This window comes from Erythrolamprus reginae, chromosome 4, assembly GCF_031021105.1.
Source record: "Erythrolamprus reginae isolate rEryReg1 chromosome 4, rEryReg1.hap1, whole genome shotgun sequence".
Classification (NCBI taxonomy): Eukaryota; Metazoa; Chordata; class Lepidosauria; order Squamata; family Dipsadidae; genus Erythrolamprus; species Erythrolamprus reginae.
This window is the reverse complement of record NC_091953.1, coordinates 1,136,475-1,154,677: the sequence shown is the minus strand read 5'-3', so window position 1 is coordinate 1,154,677 and position 18,203 is coordinate 1,136,475. Positions and strand designations below refer to the sequence as shown.

General features: G+C 44.8%; 2 protein-coding genes across 6 annotated transcripts; one reads left to right on the top strand and one right to left on the bottom strand.

The window, feature by feature from the left end:
* Positions 1 to 4,086: 4,086 nt before the first annotated feature.
* ANAPC15 (anaphase promoting complex subunit 15) lies at positions 4,087 to 8,324 on the top strand. 5 transcript variants are annotated; one of them, XM_070751603.1, is made up of 6 exons: positions 4,134 to 4,194; positions 4,328 to 4,437; positions 4,967 to 5,092; positions 5,468 to 5,527; positions 5,834 to 5,974; positions 7,977 to 8,324. In XM_070751603.1, exons 3-6 carry the CDS (start codon positions 4,973 to 4,975, stop codon positions 8,022 to 8,024), a joined length of 369 nt encoding a protein of 122 aa, XP_070607704.1. In that variant the 5' UTR covers positions 4,134 to 4,194; positions 4,328 to 4,437; positions 4,967 to 4,972; the 3' UTR covers positions 8,025 to 8,324. The 5 variants fall into 5 exon arrangements, with proteins under 5 accessions (XP_070607702.1, XP_070607701.1, XP_070607704.1 ...); XM_070751601.1 differs by lacking the exon at positions 4,328 to 4,437 and having other exon boundaries at positions 4,087 to 4,194; positions 5,837 to 5,974; XM_070751600.1 differs by lacking the exon at positions 4,328 to 4,437 and having other exon boundaries at positions 4,087 to 4,194.
* A 1,017-nt stretch (positions 8,325 to 9,341) lies between these two features.
* LOC139166168 (transmembrane O-methyltransferase homolog) lies at positions 9,342 to 15,232 on the bottom strand. Its single transcript, XM_070749398.1, has 3 exons — positions 14,971 to 15,232; positions 11,556 to 11,752; positions 9,342 to 9,662 (listed from the first exon to the last, which is right to left on the bottom strand). The coding sequence occupies exons 1-3, from the start codon at positions 15,230 to 15,232 to the stop codon at positions 9,342 to 9,344; spliced, it is 780 nt and encodes a 259-aa protein (XP_070605499.1).
* Positions 15,233 to 18,203: the final 2,971 nt, after the last annotated feature.

Sequence of the window (18,203 nt, the reverse complement as noted above, 5' to 3'; positions counted from 1 at the left end):
GACAAAACAAATAAAAAAATAAATTGAGGCAGGAGTCCTCTGCAAGATGGGGGAGGGGTTGTGAACTCTTTCCTACAACTCTCTCAGGTAGTCCATCCCTCTGATGGGAGTTGTAGTCCAGGAGACTTGGGTGTCACCAAAAATGGCCCTTAGTAATCCTTCCTGAACTAAAACTGCATGAGCTTTTACTCAGAGGAGTCGTAGGTGTGGGGAGGGGTCGTGTAAGGTGAACAAATGATTTACAGAAAGGGCCCGGCTTTCTCCTTTTTAACCTCAGTTCCTTTTCTTTCCTTTTTTCCTTTTCGCCGTATATCATCTTGTGCAAGCAAAAAGGCTCCTTGGCCAAATCCTCACCCAAAAACTTAATTCAGCAGAGACTTGCTAACTGATTCAGTCTGTGAGACAAAAGTAAGTTTGTTTGGTGTTTGAATTCACCCAGCCAGAGTGATTTGAAAACCATTGCTTATGATTAAGCTTGTTTTGATCATCCAGCAAACCATGGCTTATTCATTAAACCAGGATTAAACTGGGATATGGTCAATTTCACCCTTACTTTGGGAAGCTGCTTGCTGAGAAATATTTAGGGGCAGAGAAATAAGAAAGGCCACCTTTTTCAATGTGTGGAAAACCCCAACCCCCCAAAACTTTAACTTTAGTCTGTCTCTGCTCTTGACCTCACCCCATTCCTAAGAGGTCTGTAAGGGGCGTGCATAAGTGTACCAGTGTGCCTACCTCATTGTCTTATTATCCTAATATACCCGTACCTATTTTGCTTTTGTTAATGTTTATACCAATATTTGCTATCTTGTACAAATTTTGACAAACAAGTAAATAACTGATTAAAGATATGATGGATGGCAGGGCAATAGGTGTGGGCCTCATCTATCCCCATAGCATAGCACGTTTTTCAAAGAGCATAATTTGGAATGTAGCAGGAGAAAGTGGTAAAGGAGAGAGGAAGGAGGGAAAGAAGAAAGAAGGAAGGAAAGAAGGGAGGAAGTAAGGGAGAAAGGAGAAGTGAAGAAGAGGAAGGAACAGAAAAGGAAGAAGGAAGGAGGGAGGGAGGAAGAAGAGGGAGGAAAATAAACTTGTAGGAAGGAAGGAAACCAAGTGAAAGAGGAAGGATAAATAATCTGAATGAAAAGATCTCATTGTCTGGCAAGACTTAGATGAATACAATATATGATATGATATGAGATATGAGGTATGAGGTATGAAGTATGAAGTATGAGGTATGAGATATGAGATATGAGATATGAGATATGAGATATGAGATATGATATGATATAATAATATATTCTGCCCTGAGTCCTTCGGGATTGGGCGGCATAGAAGTTGAATAAATAAGGAAATGAAAGTGTAGCTTTAATTGTAGCTTTAATTGCTTTACATTTATTTGTTTGTTTGTTTGTTTGTTTGTTTGTATGCCGCTCCTCTCCATAGACTCGGGGCGGCTCACAGCAATAATAAAAACAATGTACAATAACAAATCTAAATGAAAGTGTAGCTTTAATTGCAGCTTTAAATGAAAGTGTAGCTTTAATTGTAGCTTTAAATGAAAGTGTAGCTTTAAATTTTATATCAGAAAGAATAAGTTGAGATCATTTAGATATTTCCGAGTCTTTATGGAAATTCCCTAAATGGGTATCAGTCGCAGTTTAAAGACTGGCTCTCCAGTAAATAGAGGTGAGAATAAGAATAAGAAGTGAATTCTGAGAAAAATTGCGTGAGGCTCAATGAATGCCATTCAGAAGATAGATAGATCAATTTATCTTTTATTTATGCCATTTATAATGCCACTCCTCTGCCTTAAATGCCACCTGCCAACCCAGCCGATCCCTGACCTCCAGGGAACCTGCAGACAATAAAAGAACACAACAGCTTTTCTGCTGATCCCACATCTAGACAGAGAATGGCGAAATGTGTCATAAATTTAAAAATGGCAAACTCCAGCAACTTAATTAGAGCCTAGGAAAGTCCCTTCCCCCTATGACAATCCCTCAAAAGGCCTCAGGAAAAATTTCCTTCCCTACTCAAACCTTCCCCTGGCTGGAGCTCACCGAGTCTACGGAGAGGGGCGGCATACAAATCTAATAAATAATAATAATAATAATAATAATAATAATAATAATAATAATCCTTCATTCAAAAAAGCTGACAGTTGCATATAATAGATTATATTATTATTATTATTATTATTATTATTATTATTATTATTATTATTATTATTATTTAGACTTTTATGCCACCGTTCTCAAAGCGACTCAGAGTGGTGTACAACATTGTGAATGCAGACAATACATGTAAAGAAATCTAATTATTTTTAAAAAGAAATATGCAAAATTAATTTAAAAAATTCTAAAAACCCCACGTAGTCATCCAGATTCATCCAGTTTCAATCATTCACAAAGACAAAGACAATCTCATCGTTGTATTTATTATTTATTTATTTATTTATTATTTATACTTGTATGCCGCCCACTCCAGTAGGACTCAGCTTGGCATGCAAATATAAATAATAAATACAAACATAAATAATAAACTCTACTGAAGCTGGAGTGTTCTCTGGCAATCTCTAGATCAATGTTTCTCAACCGTGGCAACTTAAAGGTATCTGGACTTCAGCTCCCAAAATTCTGGGAGTTGAAGTCCAAATACATCTTCAAGTTGGCAAGGTGATCAATCATAAGGGGCTAAATCCAAGCCCACTTAGATGGACCTCTGTATAAAAATACAAAAATATATGGGCACTTTTGATCCCTCTCTGTTTTGCAGTCAAATAAACTCCACCTCTGCTCCAGACAATTTTCTTGTGTCATTTTGGGGGAAATCTGACTCAGATCTAAACAGAATTTCTTCTGAGTCATAGAATCAGAGAGAGAAATTCATGCCTAAAATTAAACTAAATGTGGTTTGCAAGAACAGGATACTTTAAAATGGTTTGCAAAGTTCCTGGAGAGATTTTGAATGATTCCCCATGCAGCAGCAGCAGCAGCTCATAAGCGTTTGAAAATCAGCACCAGTTTAAGACCCAATGGAGACCCAATGAGTAAATATTAATAATGTAAAATAATGTGGGACAGTGTTAAATGCAAAGTTTTACTCAAAAAATGACCTAGATTACAATCTATGCAAAGATGACAGTTGCATAGTTCACCCTGCATAGTCAACCAAGTCATTTAAAGATGCCACAGATTTACATTACAGATTATGCTGTTATTATTGATAATATTGGATAGGTTTTTCTGCTTCAGTTCATGGGGGAAACCAACCGCTTTGGCTCAGGCTTCAACATTTTATTTGACTGCAGAAAACGCATTAATCCAGTGAAAGATGCACTTGGGGAGTGGGGGAATGCAGTGCCCATCATCCCCGGCCGCCTGCGCACCATGGGCACGGATGTCTTGCAAAGCATAAAATATTCGGCATACAAATAGCGGCATAAAATAATAGTGTAAATGGCATAAATTTACATAAATGTAAATTTATGCCATAATAAATGGTATAAATAGCAGCATAAAATAGCGGCATACAAATCTAATTAATAATAATAATAAGAAGAATAATGGTTTATTATTTTATTTATTTTATTATTTATTTTATTAATTGGATTTCTATGCCGCCCATCTGCGAGGACTCGGGGCGGCTCACAACATATAAAATATGCAATACAAAAGATCTTAATCCAATTAACTAATTAAAAATCTAAAAAAACACCCCAAAACCATAAAAACAATCAAATATTTAATATTTATTTAATGAAATATCTATTTATTTAGTTAATAATGTCTAATGTTTTCGCATTTAATGCTATAATTGATTAGGAAGGCAGGCGGGCGGGCGTCGAGTCCCAAAACCGTTTAATAAATTAATATTTTTCAAATATTTTGCTTGGAACAAGTATGAGGATCATTGCGCAGGCGCACTAGGCGCAGTGCCTATTGGGAAAGTGGAAACCTCAAAAGAAACGCGCTCCTGGGGCGTCGTTCTAGGACATGTCATCTTTATGGTAACTCTGGCGTTGGAAACCAGGGACTGGAAATGCCTCTTTCAAACGGCTCCCTAGAGCGGCGGGAGAACTTCCGGCTCTGTTTCCACCAGCCTCTCAGAAACCTTAAAAGAGATCGCTTCCGGGTGGTGGCTGGAGCACTTCCGGCCGCGATTCTCCCGGCTTCCAACCTCCGCCGGTGGCAGGTGAGGCTCTGTCGGCGCCGGCAAACGCGGGGAATGACAGGGGACCGAGAGCGGAAGTCCTGCCCCCGAATCCCGGAAGCGGACGGTTTATTTGTCTCTTGGACCGGCCTACCTCTCAGGGTTGTTGTTTCAGGACAAATAAAATGGAGAACCCTGGGAAAGGCGGAGTGGGGGCTTGAAGGAGCGTCTGGATGACCCCGGGGAGCCCCTCCAGCTGGTCGGGGGCGCTTTAAATCCCTGCAGGTCGATATTTGCTGACGAAAATTCATTGGAAATGTATTTATTTGTCTTAATTATGAAATTTATTTATTATGAAGTTTCTTTGGAGTATTAAAGGACTCTGGCCCACTTACACCATAAAAACCTTTAAAAACATAAAGATCATCAGTTGTACGCTGCCCTAAGTCATCTCAAGAAGGGCGGCATAGAAATCTAATAAATAAATAATAAATATAAAATGACAAAAGTAGATAAATTAATATCATTAAATGAAATTGACATATTATTATTATTATTATGATAATGATGAGGATGAATACAACAAAGCAAATGAGATCATGCTGGATTTCGTATTTCATCAACAGTTGGGCGCTTCCCAAAGTATTATTATTATTGTTATTGTTATTATTATTAATTGGATTTATATGACGCCCCTCTAAATCCTCCTCTTTCCCCCACCCTCCCATCCAACATCCCTGGGAGGAGGGCTGGGCTGAGAGACAGAGAAGGAGGGGAGGCATTGAGGGTCTTTCCTCTCATCTGACCCCAACAGGAAGCCATGTCCACCCTCTTCCCTTCCCTCTTCCCGCGAGTCACCGAGGCTCTGTGGTTCAACCTGGACCGGCCCTGCGTGGATGAGAACGAACTGCAGCAGCAGGAGCAGCAGCACCAGGCCTGGGTGAGCGGGCGGGGGGGGGGGGGTTCCTCTTCCTTGGCTTCTCCCACCACCCCCACCTCTCAACATTGCCCCCTGCCCGGGCTTTAGGAAGTGTTAGCAATAGCCCTTAGACTTACATCCCGCTTCATACTGCTTTTCCAGCCCTCTGACAGAATCTGCCTCTTGTCCCCAACACTCTGGGTCCTCATTTGACCCACCTGGGAAGGACCAAAGGTTGAGTCAACCTGGAGCCGGTGGTGAGATTTGAACTGCTGAACTACAGCTAGCGGTTGGCTGAAGGAGCCTGCAGTGCTGTACTCTAACCACTGCACCACCAAGTTGACAGCCTTGGTTCCCTCTTTCCTTCCTTGCCTCATTCCTTCCTTTTCTCTTCAGCTGCAGAGCATAGCCGAGAAAGACAACAATTTGGTGCCAATTGGGAAACCAGCATCGGAGGTAAGAGCTAATTTGCCCCATGGCACCAGCTGAGGATTTTGGGGATGTGTGTGAAAATTGGAATGGTAGAACTTTTGAAATCACCCCTTGTCAAAGTTGTAAAAGGGGAACTATGTTAGTGGACCATCCAGCGGTCGTATCGCACCTTTTCCCGCTTAATAAATGGTGTGGGAGGGCGGAAGGCTGAGTCCACCTGGAGCTGGTCAGGATCGAACTCCTGGCAGTGGGGCAGAGTCCGCCTGCAATGCTGCACCGTCTAACCGCCACCGGGGTTCTCACGAGGGCTGCCTCTCTGCTTTGCCTTAGCAGACTTACGATGAGGAGGAGGAAGAGGACGACGAGGATGACGAGGACAGTGAGGAAGACTCCGAAGACGATGAAGACATGCAGGACATGGACGAGATGAACGACTACAACGAGTCTCCAGACGACGGGGAGATTAACGAGGTCGGGCCTCTCAGAATTCCTCCCTCCTTTCGGCCTGCTTATATTTATATTTATATTATATTTATATTTTATTAGATTTGTATGCCTCCCCCTCTCCGTAGACTTGGGGCGGCTCACAGCAATAATAAAAACAATGTACAACAAATCTAATATTTAAAAATATCTAAAAAACCCTTATTTAAAAAGCAAGACATACACACACACAAACATACGATGCATAAACTGTATAGGCCTGGGGGAGATGTCTCAATTTCCCCATGCCTGACGGCAGAGGTGGGTTTTAAGGAGTTTGCAAAAGGCAAGGAGGGTGGGGGCAGTTCTAATCTCCGGGGGGAGCTGGTTCCAGAGAGTCGGGGCCGCCACAGAGAAGGCTCTTCCCCTGGGTCCCAACAAATGACATTGTTTAGTCGACGGGACCCGGAGAAGGCCAACTCTGTGGGACCTAACTGGTCACTGGCATTTGTGCGGCAGGAGGTGGTCCCGGAGATATTCTAGGATATTTTATTTATTTATTTATTTATTTATTTTTGTATGCCGCCCCTCTCTCTTAAAAAGCCTGGGCTTCCTATAGGGCCAGGGTCCCAAGGAAGATTCCCCCGACAGCCTTTGCCCGGGTGCCCCCTGGCAGGAGCCTCGGGTGGAGACTAGCAATAGCGATAGCACTTAGACTTATATGCTGCTTCACCCAACAATCTGGGTCCTCGTGGCTTCTACAACCACCACTACCATCCCTCAACATTGCCTCCTGTAGCTAGATAGGTAGATAGGTTTGCTCTCTCCTGGGGGCAGAGTTGGTGGTCTACAGCAGGGGAGGTCTCCAAACTTGGCAACTTTTAAGACCTGTGGACTACAAATCCCAGCACAGCTGAGTGGGGAATTCTGGGAGTTGGAAGCCCACAAGTCATTAAAGTTGCCAAAGTTGGAGATCCCTGGTGCACAGAATCGCCCTGCAGCAGTCGTTCTCTTCTGCTAAGGCAGTGCTTCTCAAAGAGTGGGGCAGGTCCCCCTGGGGGGACATGGATTGATTTTGGGGGGACGGGGACCCCGGGGAACTTTTTTTTTTTTTGCTGCAGGGAGTACGGGGTTTTTTTGCACTGAACAATAGCACCCAGCACAAAGCAGGAGATACGAAGTGCTATAACCAACCTTTAAGAGACACCATGGAAAAACATTGAACAGGGTTGAAAAGAAAGGAGGAGAGAGACGGAGATCATGAGACAAACGTAAGTCTCCCAAAAGCTAAGAGGAGGAAATAGGACCAAGCGTAGGTAGCGCTTGGCTTCGCTGTGACTGCGGTGGGAGTTGAGGAAAGACCGTTATGTTGACTGAGTCTAAAAATGTTGGCAGTGGAGAGCAGGAAGCCAAATAAATTAAGGCGTCACTTCAACGCATTACACCCCAAAAGCTGATAAGTCACTTGAGTTTTTTCAGTGAAAACATGCTGAATATTTAATCAATCAATTAATTAATTAATTAATTAATTGGATTTGTATGCCGCCCCTCTCCGAGGACTTGGGGTGGCTCACAACATATATAAAAACGTAGTAATACATCTGATCCAATTAATGTAATTGAAAACCCTAAAAATCCTGAAATAATTTAAAACATTCATAATCGTTCATTCCATAAAACACACTGAAAACCACTGGTTGGTCAGGGGGAAAGATCTAATGACCAAGATGAGTCTTTAAACTTTTTCAGGAGGCAAGGAGGGTGCGGGCAGTGCGAATCTCCGGGGGGGGAAGCTGATTCCAGAGGGCTGGGCCCCCCACAGAGAAGGCTCTTCCCCTAGGTCCTGCCAGCCGGCATTGTCTGGCTGATGGGACCCTGAGGAGACCCACTCTGTGGGACCTGACCGGTCGCTGGGATCCATGCAAATAATCGTCCTGTGGAGAGTTGGAGGGGTGGGCGAAATGTTTACTTTTTCCTGGGGGGTGCATAACAGAAAATAATTGAGAAACACTGTGCTAAGGGTCCTCCCACTTTCTCCTTCTCCCCCCAGGTGGACATGGAAGGGGCAGAACAGGACCAAGACCAGTGGATGATCTAGACGTCAAGACAAGCAGCACCACCAAAGAAGGGCTTTCTGACCCACAAGGGGGGGGGGGTGTTCCTGTGCCCGCCGTGACTCCCTGCCAGGGAAGAGGGGGTCTGAATGCCTACTCACTGCCCCCCCCCGGCTGACCTCCTGCGCTGCTCTGCTGAACCGCTGAGCCCAGTGAAAGCCTCGAGGGTTTGTGTCCATCTGTCCCAGCAGGGCCGGGGCTGTGCCTGCTCCCTTTCGGTCTGTCGGGGGGCTTCCCGCTCTCGGTGGAAGCCGTTCTGTAAATAAAATATTCCTTTTTTTTTACCTTGACTTGTGCTTCATCTCCCTTCAATCTGTTGCAGGCTTCCTCCTTCGAGGTAGTTTTTTCTGTAGTGGCAAATATTTGTAGAATGAAGGTTCCGTCTCCGTGTTGTAGGTTGGTTTCCAAATCACTCTTCCTTCCTTCCTTCCTTCCTTCCTTCTTCCTCTATCTTTTTCTCTCCCTTCCTTCATTCCCCTTCTTTCTTTCTTTCTTTCTTTCTTTCTTTCTCTCTTTCTTTCTTGTCTCTTCCTTCCTCCCTTTCTTTTTTTCTTTCTTCATGTATTCATTCAATTGTTTGTTTGGACTTATATGCCGTCCAACTCCCGAAGGACTCTGGGCGGCTAGGTAACATCTTTAGCGGAGTTTAGGGGAAGGTCATCCTCAACCTACAACCAGAATTGAGCCTGTTGCCAAGCAAGACAGTCCTTAAGTGAGTTTTGTGCCATATTGCAACTTTTCTCGTCCTGGTTGTTAAGTGAATCACTGGAGTTATTAAGTGAGTTATGTGGTTGTTAAGCGAACCTAGTTTCTCCATTGACTTTGCTCACCAGTTGTCACTAAAGGTTCAGGAAAGAAGTGTTTTTAATAGGAAAGTGAACACAAGAACAAGGGGGCACAATCTGAGGTTAGTTGGGGGAAAGATCAAAAGCAACATGAGAAAATATTATTTGACTGAAAGAGTAGTAGATGCTTTGAACAAACTTCCAGCAGACGTGGTAGGTCAATCCACAGTAACTGACTTTAAACATGCCTGGGATAAACATAGATCCATCCTAAGATAAAATACAGGAAATAGTATAAGGGAAGACTAGATGGACCAGGAGGTCTTTTTCTGCCGTCAATCTTCTATGTTTCTGTGTTTCTATAATATCAGTACAAATATGTCCAAATACAAGATAACTCCAAAAAAAAGGAAGAAGATGCAATGATGTAACAATGCAGAATCACTTACTGTATTTATTGTATTATTCCCCTCCCCTCTGCACCCCTCCCTCTGGGCAGTGGGGCGGCCCTCCCGCTCACTCCAGCCCCACGTAGGTCAGCTGGGCCATGCCGTCGGGAATGCCGTGGAAGTACTGGAGGCTGGTCCGGTGCACCCTCCACTTGTACTTCCCGCAGGCCTTGGCGTACTGGAGGAACCGGGGGGCTCCGGGGAAGATGACGTGGTCTGCCAGGATGGTGGCCCCCGGCTGGAGGAGGCCGTGATCTTCCAGCAGCCGCAGATCCCGCAGGTAGCACCGCTTCCAGTGGTTCATGAGCACCAGGTGGACCTTTGGCAGCAGGAAGGTCTCCTTGAGTAGCGGGATGACCTCCTCCGAGGGGCCCACGATCAGCTCCACCTGCGCGGAGGGAAAGGAGGGGGAGGTCATCCGAAGGGTCCCTCCAAGACACATCAATAACAATATGCACAGAAATAATGATAATAATAATGATAATAACAACAGAGTTGAAGGGACCTTGGAGGTCTTCTAGTCCAACCCCCTGCTTCAGCAGGAGACCCTACACCACTTCAGACAGATGGGTATCCAACATCTGCTTAGAAACTTCCAGTGTTGGAGCAGTTGCAATTTCTAGTGGCAGGCTGTTCCACTGATCAACTGTTCCGACTCAGGAAATTTCTCCTTAGTTCTAAGTTGCTTCTCTCCTTGTTTATTTTCCACCCATTGCTTAATAATAATAATAATAATAATAATAATAATAATAATAATAATAATAATAATAATAATAATAATAAACAGGGTTGGAAGGGACCTTGGAGGTTTTCTTGTCCAACCATACCAACAATTTATGTATGGTATGTTTGTACATATGTCTGCTTAATAATGGGGTTTTTAAAATATTTTAAATTTTAAATTATTAGATTTGTTATGAACTGTTTTATTGTGTTGTGAGCCGCCCCAAGTCTACGGAGAGGGGCGGCATACAAATCTAATAAATAAATAAACCCCCTCCTTAGGCAGGAAACACCACACCACTTCAGACAGATGGTTACCCAACATCTGCTTAGAAACCTCCCCTAAATGGATAAGCTAACAAAGGAATTAAAACATATGGATGAATGTGAATATTTTAATGGCTGGGATAGGTTTTACCTTTGGCTGAAGGAAAGGGAAAAATAAAGATGTACAGTCCAATAAAAACTAGAGGGGGAACAGCAGAGAACTTACACAGAGGTTCGGTGAGAAAGGGGAATGTAAAAAGAGAGAACAGAGTAAGAACCACATATAGAAATGATGTATATTATGCAGCTACATAGAACCGGTAGAGAGAGAAAAAATCCCTTCTGGGCTCTGGGTCTGTTTTTCCTATCGCAGTAAGTGAGGTTGAATGTGGATAATTTTAGAAGAGCTGTGTGTGTTTGTGTGTACATACACTTTATATAGTAGATAATGCATATTTTTGGGTGCCTGTTTGTAATATGTATGTACACATATGGAATACAGTGTCCCCTCGATTTTCGCGGGGGATGCGTTCCGAGACCACCCGCGAAAGTCGAATTTCCACGAAGTAGAGATGCGGAAGTAAATACACTATTTTTGGCTATGAACAGTATCACAAGCCTTCCCTTAACACTTTAAACCCCTAAATTGCAATTTCCCATTCCCTTAGCAACCATTTAGATTATTACTCACCATGTTTATTTATTAAAGTTTATTAAAAAAAATATTTATTAAAGGTGGACGAAAGTTTGGTGATGACATATGACATCATCGGGTAGGAAAAACCGTAGTATAGGGGGGGGGAAACGCAAAATATTTTTAATTAATATTTTTGAAAAACTGGTATAGACTTTTCGCGAGGGAACACTATATATACATAGAATTAAATAGTATATTTTGGATGCTCAATAATAGTAAATAGATAGGGAAATTGTATCTCTTTGAGGCGAGGAGAGGCCAGGCACCCTAACCCGAACCCTTGATGTGAGTGACGTCAGGTTGGCCACCTTTAAGCCAGTCACATGACCTTTAAGTCACCCCCTGGTCCCATGATTGTCAAGCCACTCTCACCTGTTCACATGGCCAGCAAGCCACACCCACAAAATAAGCCACAACCACAGTGTGGCAGTAAAATTTTTTGCAGCCCTTCACTGGTAAAACCCCCAATATTAAAAGACGTTGATTCATCCCTTTGTCGGCTCAGTCCTCCAACCTGGGCAACTTTTAAGACTCGGTTCTTGCTCCCACCCACCCACCCAGGGAGACCCCACAGCCCAGCCGAGCCTTGCTCACCGTGTCATCGTCGAAGCCGGCCAGCCGGATCACCTTCTCCGCCACGGAGGCCCGGCACATATCCATCTCCACCGTGTACAGCCGGGCGCCCAAGGGCAGAGATTGCGCAATGAGGATGGAGGCGTAGCCACAGTAGGTGCCCAGCTCCAGGACCGTGAGAGGCGCCCGGTCAAGGATCAGACGCTCCAGGATCTTTGCTAGGAACATCAGAAAGACCAAACGGGGGGAATGAATGCCGGACGGAGGAGGTTCAGAACATACAGAAGAGCAGAATTAGAAGGGACCTCGGAGGTCATCTAGTCCAACCCTTGCTCAAGCAGAGATCCTATGCCGTTTCAAGCCACAATTGTGGAGCAGCCACAATTTCTGGTGGCAAGCTGTTCCACTGTTTTTAGCGCTTAGATTTAATAGCATTACCAATAGCACTTACACCACTTTGTAGAACTTTTACAATTTACAGAGTCAATCAGCCTCTTGCCCATCAACCATCTGGCTCCTCTTTTCACCTGCTTCAGAAAAAAATGGAGTAGAGTAGAGTAGAGAAGAGAAGAGTAGTGTAGAAGAGAAGAGAAGGGATAGAGAGAGAAGAGAGGACAGGAGAAGAGAGGAGATAAAACAGAACAGAATAAAATTCTTTATTGGCCAAGTGTGAATGGACACACAAGGGATTTGTCCTTGGTGCAGATGCTCTCAGCGTACATAAAAGAAAAAGAGACATTTGTCAAGAATCATGAGGTGCAACACTTAATGATTGTCATAGGGGTCAAATAAGCAATCGGAACAATATTAATAAAAATCTTAAGGATACAAGCAACAAGTTACAGTCATACAGTCATAAGTGGGAGGAAAAGGGTGGTAGGAATGGTGAGAAAAAACTAGTAGTAATAGAAGTGCAGACAGTAAATAGTTTGACAATGTCGAGGGAATTATTTGTTTAGCAGAGTGATGGCGTTCAGGGAAACAACTGTCCTTGTGTCTAGTTGTCTTGGTGTGCAATGCTCTGTAGCGATGTTTTGAGGGTAGGAGTTAAAATAATTTATGTCCAGGATGTGAGGGATCAGGAAATATTTTGACCGTCCTTTTTTTGACTCATGCTATCTACACGAATCCTCCATGGAAGGCAGGTGGGCAGCCTTGTTCTCTCTGCTGATTCTCCTCTGAAGTCTGTGTTGGTCTTGTTGGGTTCAAGAACCAGTTATGGAGATGGAGATGGCAGACTCAGGGATTCCTCTGTAGAACTGTAGAAGGAAGTCTGAGACTGTTGAATAGAAATTTAATAAATGGGAAATAAAATAAAACAGCAGATCAAGTTCTTGCGTCAGGCTAGGCTTTTATGGCACAAGCTTTTGTTGCGTAACATTATATAGGCCATAAAGCATAATTTACAGGGTTGGGTTTACACAATCCAATGGTTGTGATTTCCTTAGTCATATCATATACTTTAGGGTAACAATCGTGACTGGCTGGATTCCCAGGTGAAGCCATAAACCAGTGCCACTCATGAAAGGTAAAAACAATCCATCTTTTGGGGTCAACAACCCAGCACTATTGGACTTTGCCTGAAGATCTGCTTTTTAAAGGGGAAGGTTTGGTAGGGAAGGTTTGCCTATTTGCCAATGACTCTAACGTGTGCAATAGGGTTGATAGTCCTGGAGGGGGCTGTAATATGGTAAATGATTTAGCTTTACTAGATGAATGGTCAAAGCAATGGAAACTGCAGTTTAATGTTTCCAAATGTAAAATAATGCACTTGGGGAAAAGGAATCCTCAATCTGAGTATTGTATTGGCAGTTATGTGTTAGCAAATACTTCAGAAGAGAAGGATTTAGGGGTAGTGATTTCTGACAGTCTCCAAATGGGTGAACAGTACAGTCAGGTGGTAGGGAAAGTGAGTAGGATGCTTGGCTGCATAGCTAGAGGTATCACAAGCAGGAAGAGGGAGATTATGATCCCGCTATATAGAGCGCTGGTGAAACCACATTTGGAGTACTGTGTTCAGTTCTGGAGACCTCACCTACAAAAAGATATTGACAAAAGTGAACGGGTCCAAAGACGGGCTACAAGAATGGTGGAAGGTCTGAAGTATAAAACGTATCAGGAAAGACTTCATGGACTCAGTCTGTATAGTCTGGAGGACAGAAGGAAAAGGGGGGACATGATCGAAACATTTAAATATGTTAAAAGGTTAAATAAGGTCCAGGAGGGAAGTGTTTTTAATAGGAAAGTGAACCAAAGAACAACGGGGCACAATCTGAGGTCAGTTGGGGGAAAGATCAGAAGAAACGTGAGAAAATATTATTTGACCGAAAGAGTAGTAGATGCTTGGAACAAACTCCCAGCAGACGTAGTTGGTCAATCCACAGTCACTGAATTGAAACATGCCTGGGATAAACATAGATCCATCCTAAGATAAAATACAGGAAATAGTATAAGGGCAGACTAGATGGACCAGGAGGTCTTTTTCTGCCGTCAATCTCCTATGTTTCTATGTTTCTAAGTCAAGTCCAGAGACGGGCAGTGAAATTGGTGCAAAGTTTGAAAGACAAGAAACATCAGTAGAGATGGGAAGAACTGAACTTGCACAGCCTGGAAGAAGAAGAGAAAATGGGGAATACAACAGAAATCTTTAAATATATTAAGGGTTTGAGTAGGGTTCTAGAAGGTACCACTTCCAATGTTTATAGTACGGGACACAGGGTCATCACCTCAAATTGATAATGTTGTGGTTGGATCACAGCCAGCTTTTCTGATAACGGACTTTGAGTCCGAGGAGCCATGTCTGTCCGAGCATCGGAGACCTGTGTGGCTATCAGAGGATTCAGACAGTGAGGGGGAAGGAGAGACGGAAGGTGGAGGGGCTGGAGAGGTAGAAGTGGAGGCCCCTGCAGTGCCTATGGAACTCCCAGCTAGAGCCTTGTCTGGGTCGGATGAGGAGGGGGTGATGAATGATCCCATCCTGAATGTCTGTGTGAGAAGGATTAGGGGGAGACAGGAGCAGCTGCACAGACGCAGGAGGAGATCTTGATCACAGCTGAGAGTCATAGGGAATTTGGCAGCATGCTTCAAAGGGGAGGTTTTGTGGGAGTGTCCTTTGCAGGAGTTATCGTTCGTGGTTTAGCAGAGAAAGAGAAACATCCCTAAACCAACATCCCTGCTTTCTTGGAGAAATCCAGACTTTGGACAATTGCTTTATGAAAGACTGTAGCTATTGAAAAAAAGAGTGAGTACCTTCCTTCCTTCCTTCCTTCCTTCCTTCCTTCCTTCCTTCCTTCCTTCATTTATTCATATCTCTCTCTCTCACACACACACACACACCTCTCATCTATCCACCTATATCTATCCAATGTATTGACCACTCCTCTTACTACAAGACAACTCTGGGCAGGGGCCTGGAAGGGGTCTCCGGACTGCCCACCTTTCTGGGGTCCCAGGTTGCTGAGATACTCGCAATGGTAGCTCCACTGATCAAAGGTCTCCAGGATGTGCTGGGGGTCTCCAGGGATGGCCTGGGTCAGGACGTAGCGGAAGGCCCTCTCCTCCCGGGAGATGCCGGTCAGGTGGTCCCGCAGCTTCCGAAGCAGCACCGCCCGGTAGAAGAGCAGGAAGTAATGGCGGTAGCGGATGAGCAGGGTGACCACAAAGGGCACAAAGGCCAGGGCGATGGCCGGAGAGACCATTGGGCCAGAGGGGGATGAGATGACCAGTCAGACAAGGACAGACGGACAGCCCTTCCGCTCACTCCCCGCTTTAACTCAACTCTCCGTTACTTGTCACGATGTCTTCCTGGGAAGAAATGATTTGGTTGAAAACTGATCAACATGGAGCATAATTCTAATTATTTAGGTACTTACATTATTTAATCAAATTTGTTTATTGATTCATTTAATCAAATTTATAGGTCTCCCTTCTCTGGTGGACTCGAACAATTAAAATAATTGGATCAATTGTTCTCACTGTCAGGAAATTTCTCCTTAGTTCTAAGTTGCTTCTCTCCTTGTTTAGTTTCCACCCATTGCTTCTTGTTCTACCCTCAGGGGCTTTGGAGAAGTAGCTTGACTCCCTCTTCTTTGTGGCAACCCCTGAGATATTGGAAGGCTGCTCTCCTGTCTCCCCTGGTCCTTCTTTTCATGAAACTAGCCATGTCCAGTTCCTGCAACCGTCCTTCATATGTTTTAGCCTCCATTTATCCCCTAATCCTCTTTGTGGCTCTTCTCTGCACTTTTTCTAGAGTCTCCACATCCTTTTTGCATCGTGGTGACCAAAACTGAATGCCAGATTCCAAGTGTGGCCTTGGCAAAGCCTTATAAAGTGATATTATTAACACTTCACATGATCTTGATTCTTTCCCTCTGTCATGTCCACCCTGAGTCCGTCTTGTCCTGTCCTGATCTCACTCCCAGCCCCAGAGATTTTGGACTTTTGTTCTCAGTGGTCTGGGCCCTCTGTTCCTCCCCCCCCCCCCATTGTGGGGTCTGGAAATCCTTAGATTTGCTCTCCAGATCTTAGAGGGAAATCAGACAATTGATAACAATAACAACAACAACAATAATAATGAGAATGAGAAGAATAAGAATAAGAATTTATTAGATTTCTTTGCCGCTCCTCTCCGAAGACTCGAGGTGGCTCACAACAACAATAACAATGCAATATAATACAAATCTAATATTAAAAATAACAAGTTAAAACCCACTATTACTAAAAACAATCAATACTACACAATCACACCACACTCAAATGATACAAGTCAGAATGGGGGGATTACCCCCCCCCCCCATGCTTGGCAACATAAATGGGTCTTCAACATTTTGCGGAAGGCAAGGAGAGGGGGGCAGTTTGAATCTCTGGGGGGGAGTTGATTCCAGAGGGCCGGGGCCGCCACAGAGAAGGCTCTTCCCCTGGATCCCGCAAGACGGTATCAACATCAACTGCCAAGAGTCCCGTGGCAGTTGGGTGGCATACAAATCCCAATAGATAAATAAATACATAAAATAGATTTCAGGCCAGTTACTTCTTTCTTTCTCCAAGGATGTGGGGCGACCAAGTCAGCTGGCCACAGTGAAACGCTTTAAGCCGTGGGAAGGGCCATGGGGCAGCCCATCGGTTTCCCTACCTGTCCGTAGTTGCAGCCAGCCAAGAGTTCCTTTGTGTGCCCGGAGAACCCCTTCTCTTCTGCCTCTCCAAGGACAATGGACGACAGCATGAATGATTGATGGCCACAACCCTGAAGCTACTTCCTGGGTTACCTGTCTACCTGAGACAGGTGGCAAATGGGAAAGGAGCAGCACAGAGAAGGCGCTGGCGATCTCGACCTCCAGAGGTTGAAAGGGGGGCATTTGGTGAGGGACCCTGCATCTCAAGGTTGGCATCCTGCCCCGGCAGGTGGAAGGCAGAATGGACACACCCACCAGGTGTATCTTTTGTGCCACTCAGGGGTGCCCTTGTCCCTCCCATCTTGGAGGATCTGGGCATTTTTAAGATGGAGACCCTTCAAAGGGGCTACTCTAGAGTAAGGGGAGGGTTGCAACTGGAGTGTCAGGCCCAAGCCATCGTTTGAGTAGAGACTTTGGCCTACCACAATTAGAGTAGTATTGTGGGAATTGGGGAGGGGTGCTTGCATGAGAGGGGAAAGTTAGGAGCCACAAAAAAATTCCTTCCAGAAGATTCAAGGTCATCCTTTGTTCAGCACCAGCTGGAAGTGCAGGGGAGGATAGTGGACATTGAGAGAATCAGAATGGTCCACTTGGTGAACTTGTTGGTGTGAAGAGTGGGAGGCACTGTCCTTCAGTGGTTCTCCTCCTACCTCTCCGGTCGGTCGCAGTCGGTGTTAGTGGGGGGTCAGAGGTCGACCTCTAGGTTACTCCCTTGTGGGGTGCCTCAGGGGTCGGTCCTCTCCCCCCTGCTATTCAATATCTACATGAGACCGCTGGGTGAGATCATCCGAGGGCATGGGGTGAGGTATCATCAGTACGCAGATGATACCCAGCTTTACATCTCCACCCCATGCCCAGTCAACGAAGCAGTGGAAGTGATGTGCCGGTGCCTGGAGGCTGTTGGGGTCTGGATAGGTGTCAACAGACTCAAACTCAACCCGGATAAGACGGAGTGGCTGTGGGTTTTGCCTCCCAAGGACAATTGCATCTGTCCGTCCATTACCCTGGGGGGGGGGAATTATTGACCCCCTCAGAGAGGGTCCGCAACTTGGGCGTCCTCCTCGATCCACAGCTCACATTAGAGAACCATCTTTCAGCGAGGGGGGCGTTTGCCCAGGTTTGCCTGGTGCACCAGTTGCGGCCCTATTTGGACCGGGAGTCACTGCTCACAGTCACTCATGCCCTCATCACCTCGAGGCTCGACTACTGTAACGCTCTCTACATGGGGCTACCTTTGAAGAGTGTTCGGAAACTTCAGATCGTGCAGAATGCAGCTGCGAGAGCAGTCATGGGCTTCTCCAAGTATGCCCATGTTACACCAACACTCCGCAGTCTGCATTCAATTTCCGGTCACAATTCAAAGTGTTGGTTATGACCTATAAAGCTCTTCATGGCATCTGAGCAGAATATCTCCGGGACCGCCTTCTGCCGCACGAATCCCAACGACCGATTAAGTCCCACAGAGTTGGCCTTCTCCGGGTCCCGTCAACTAAACAAT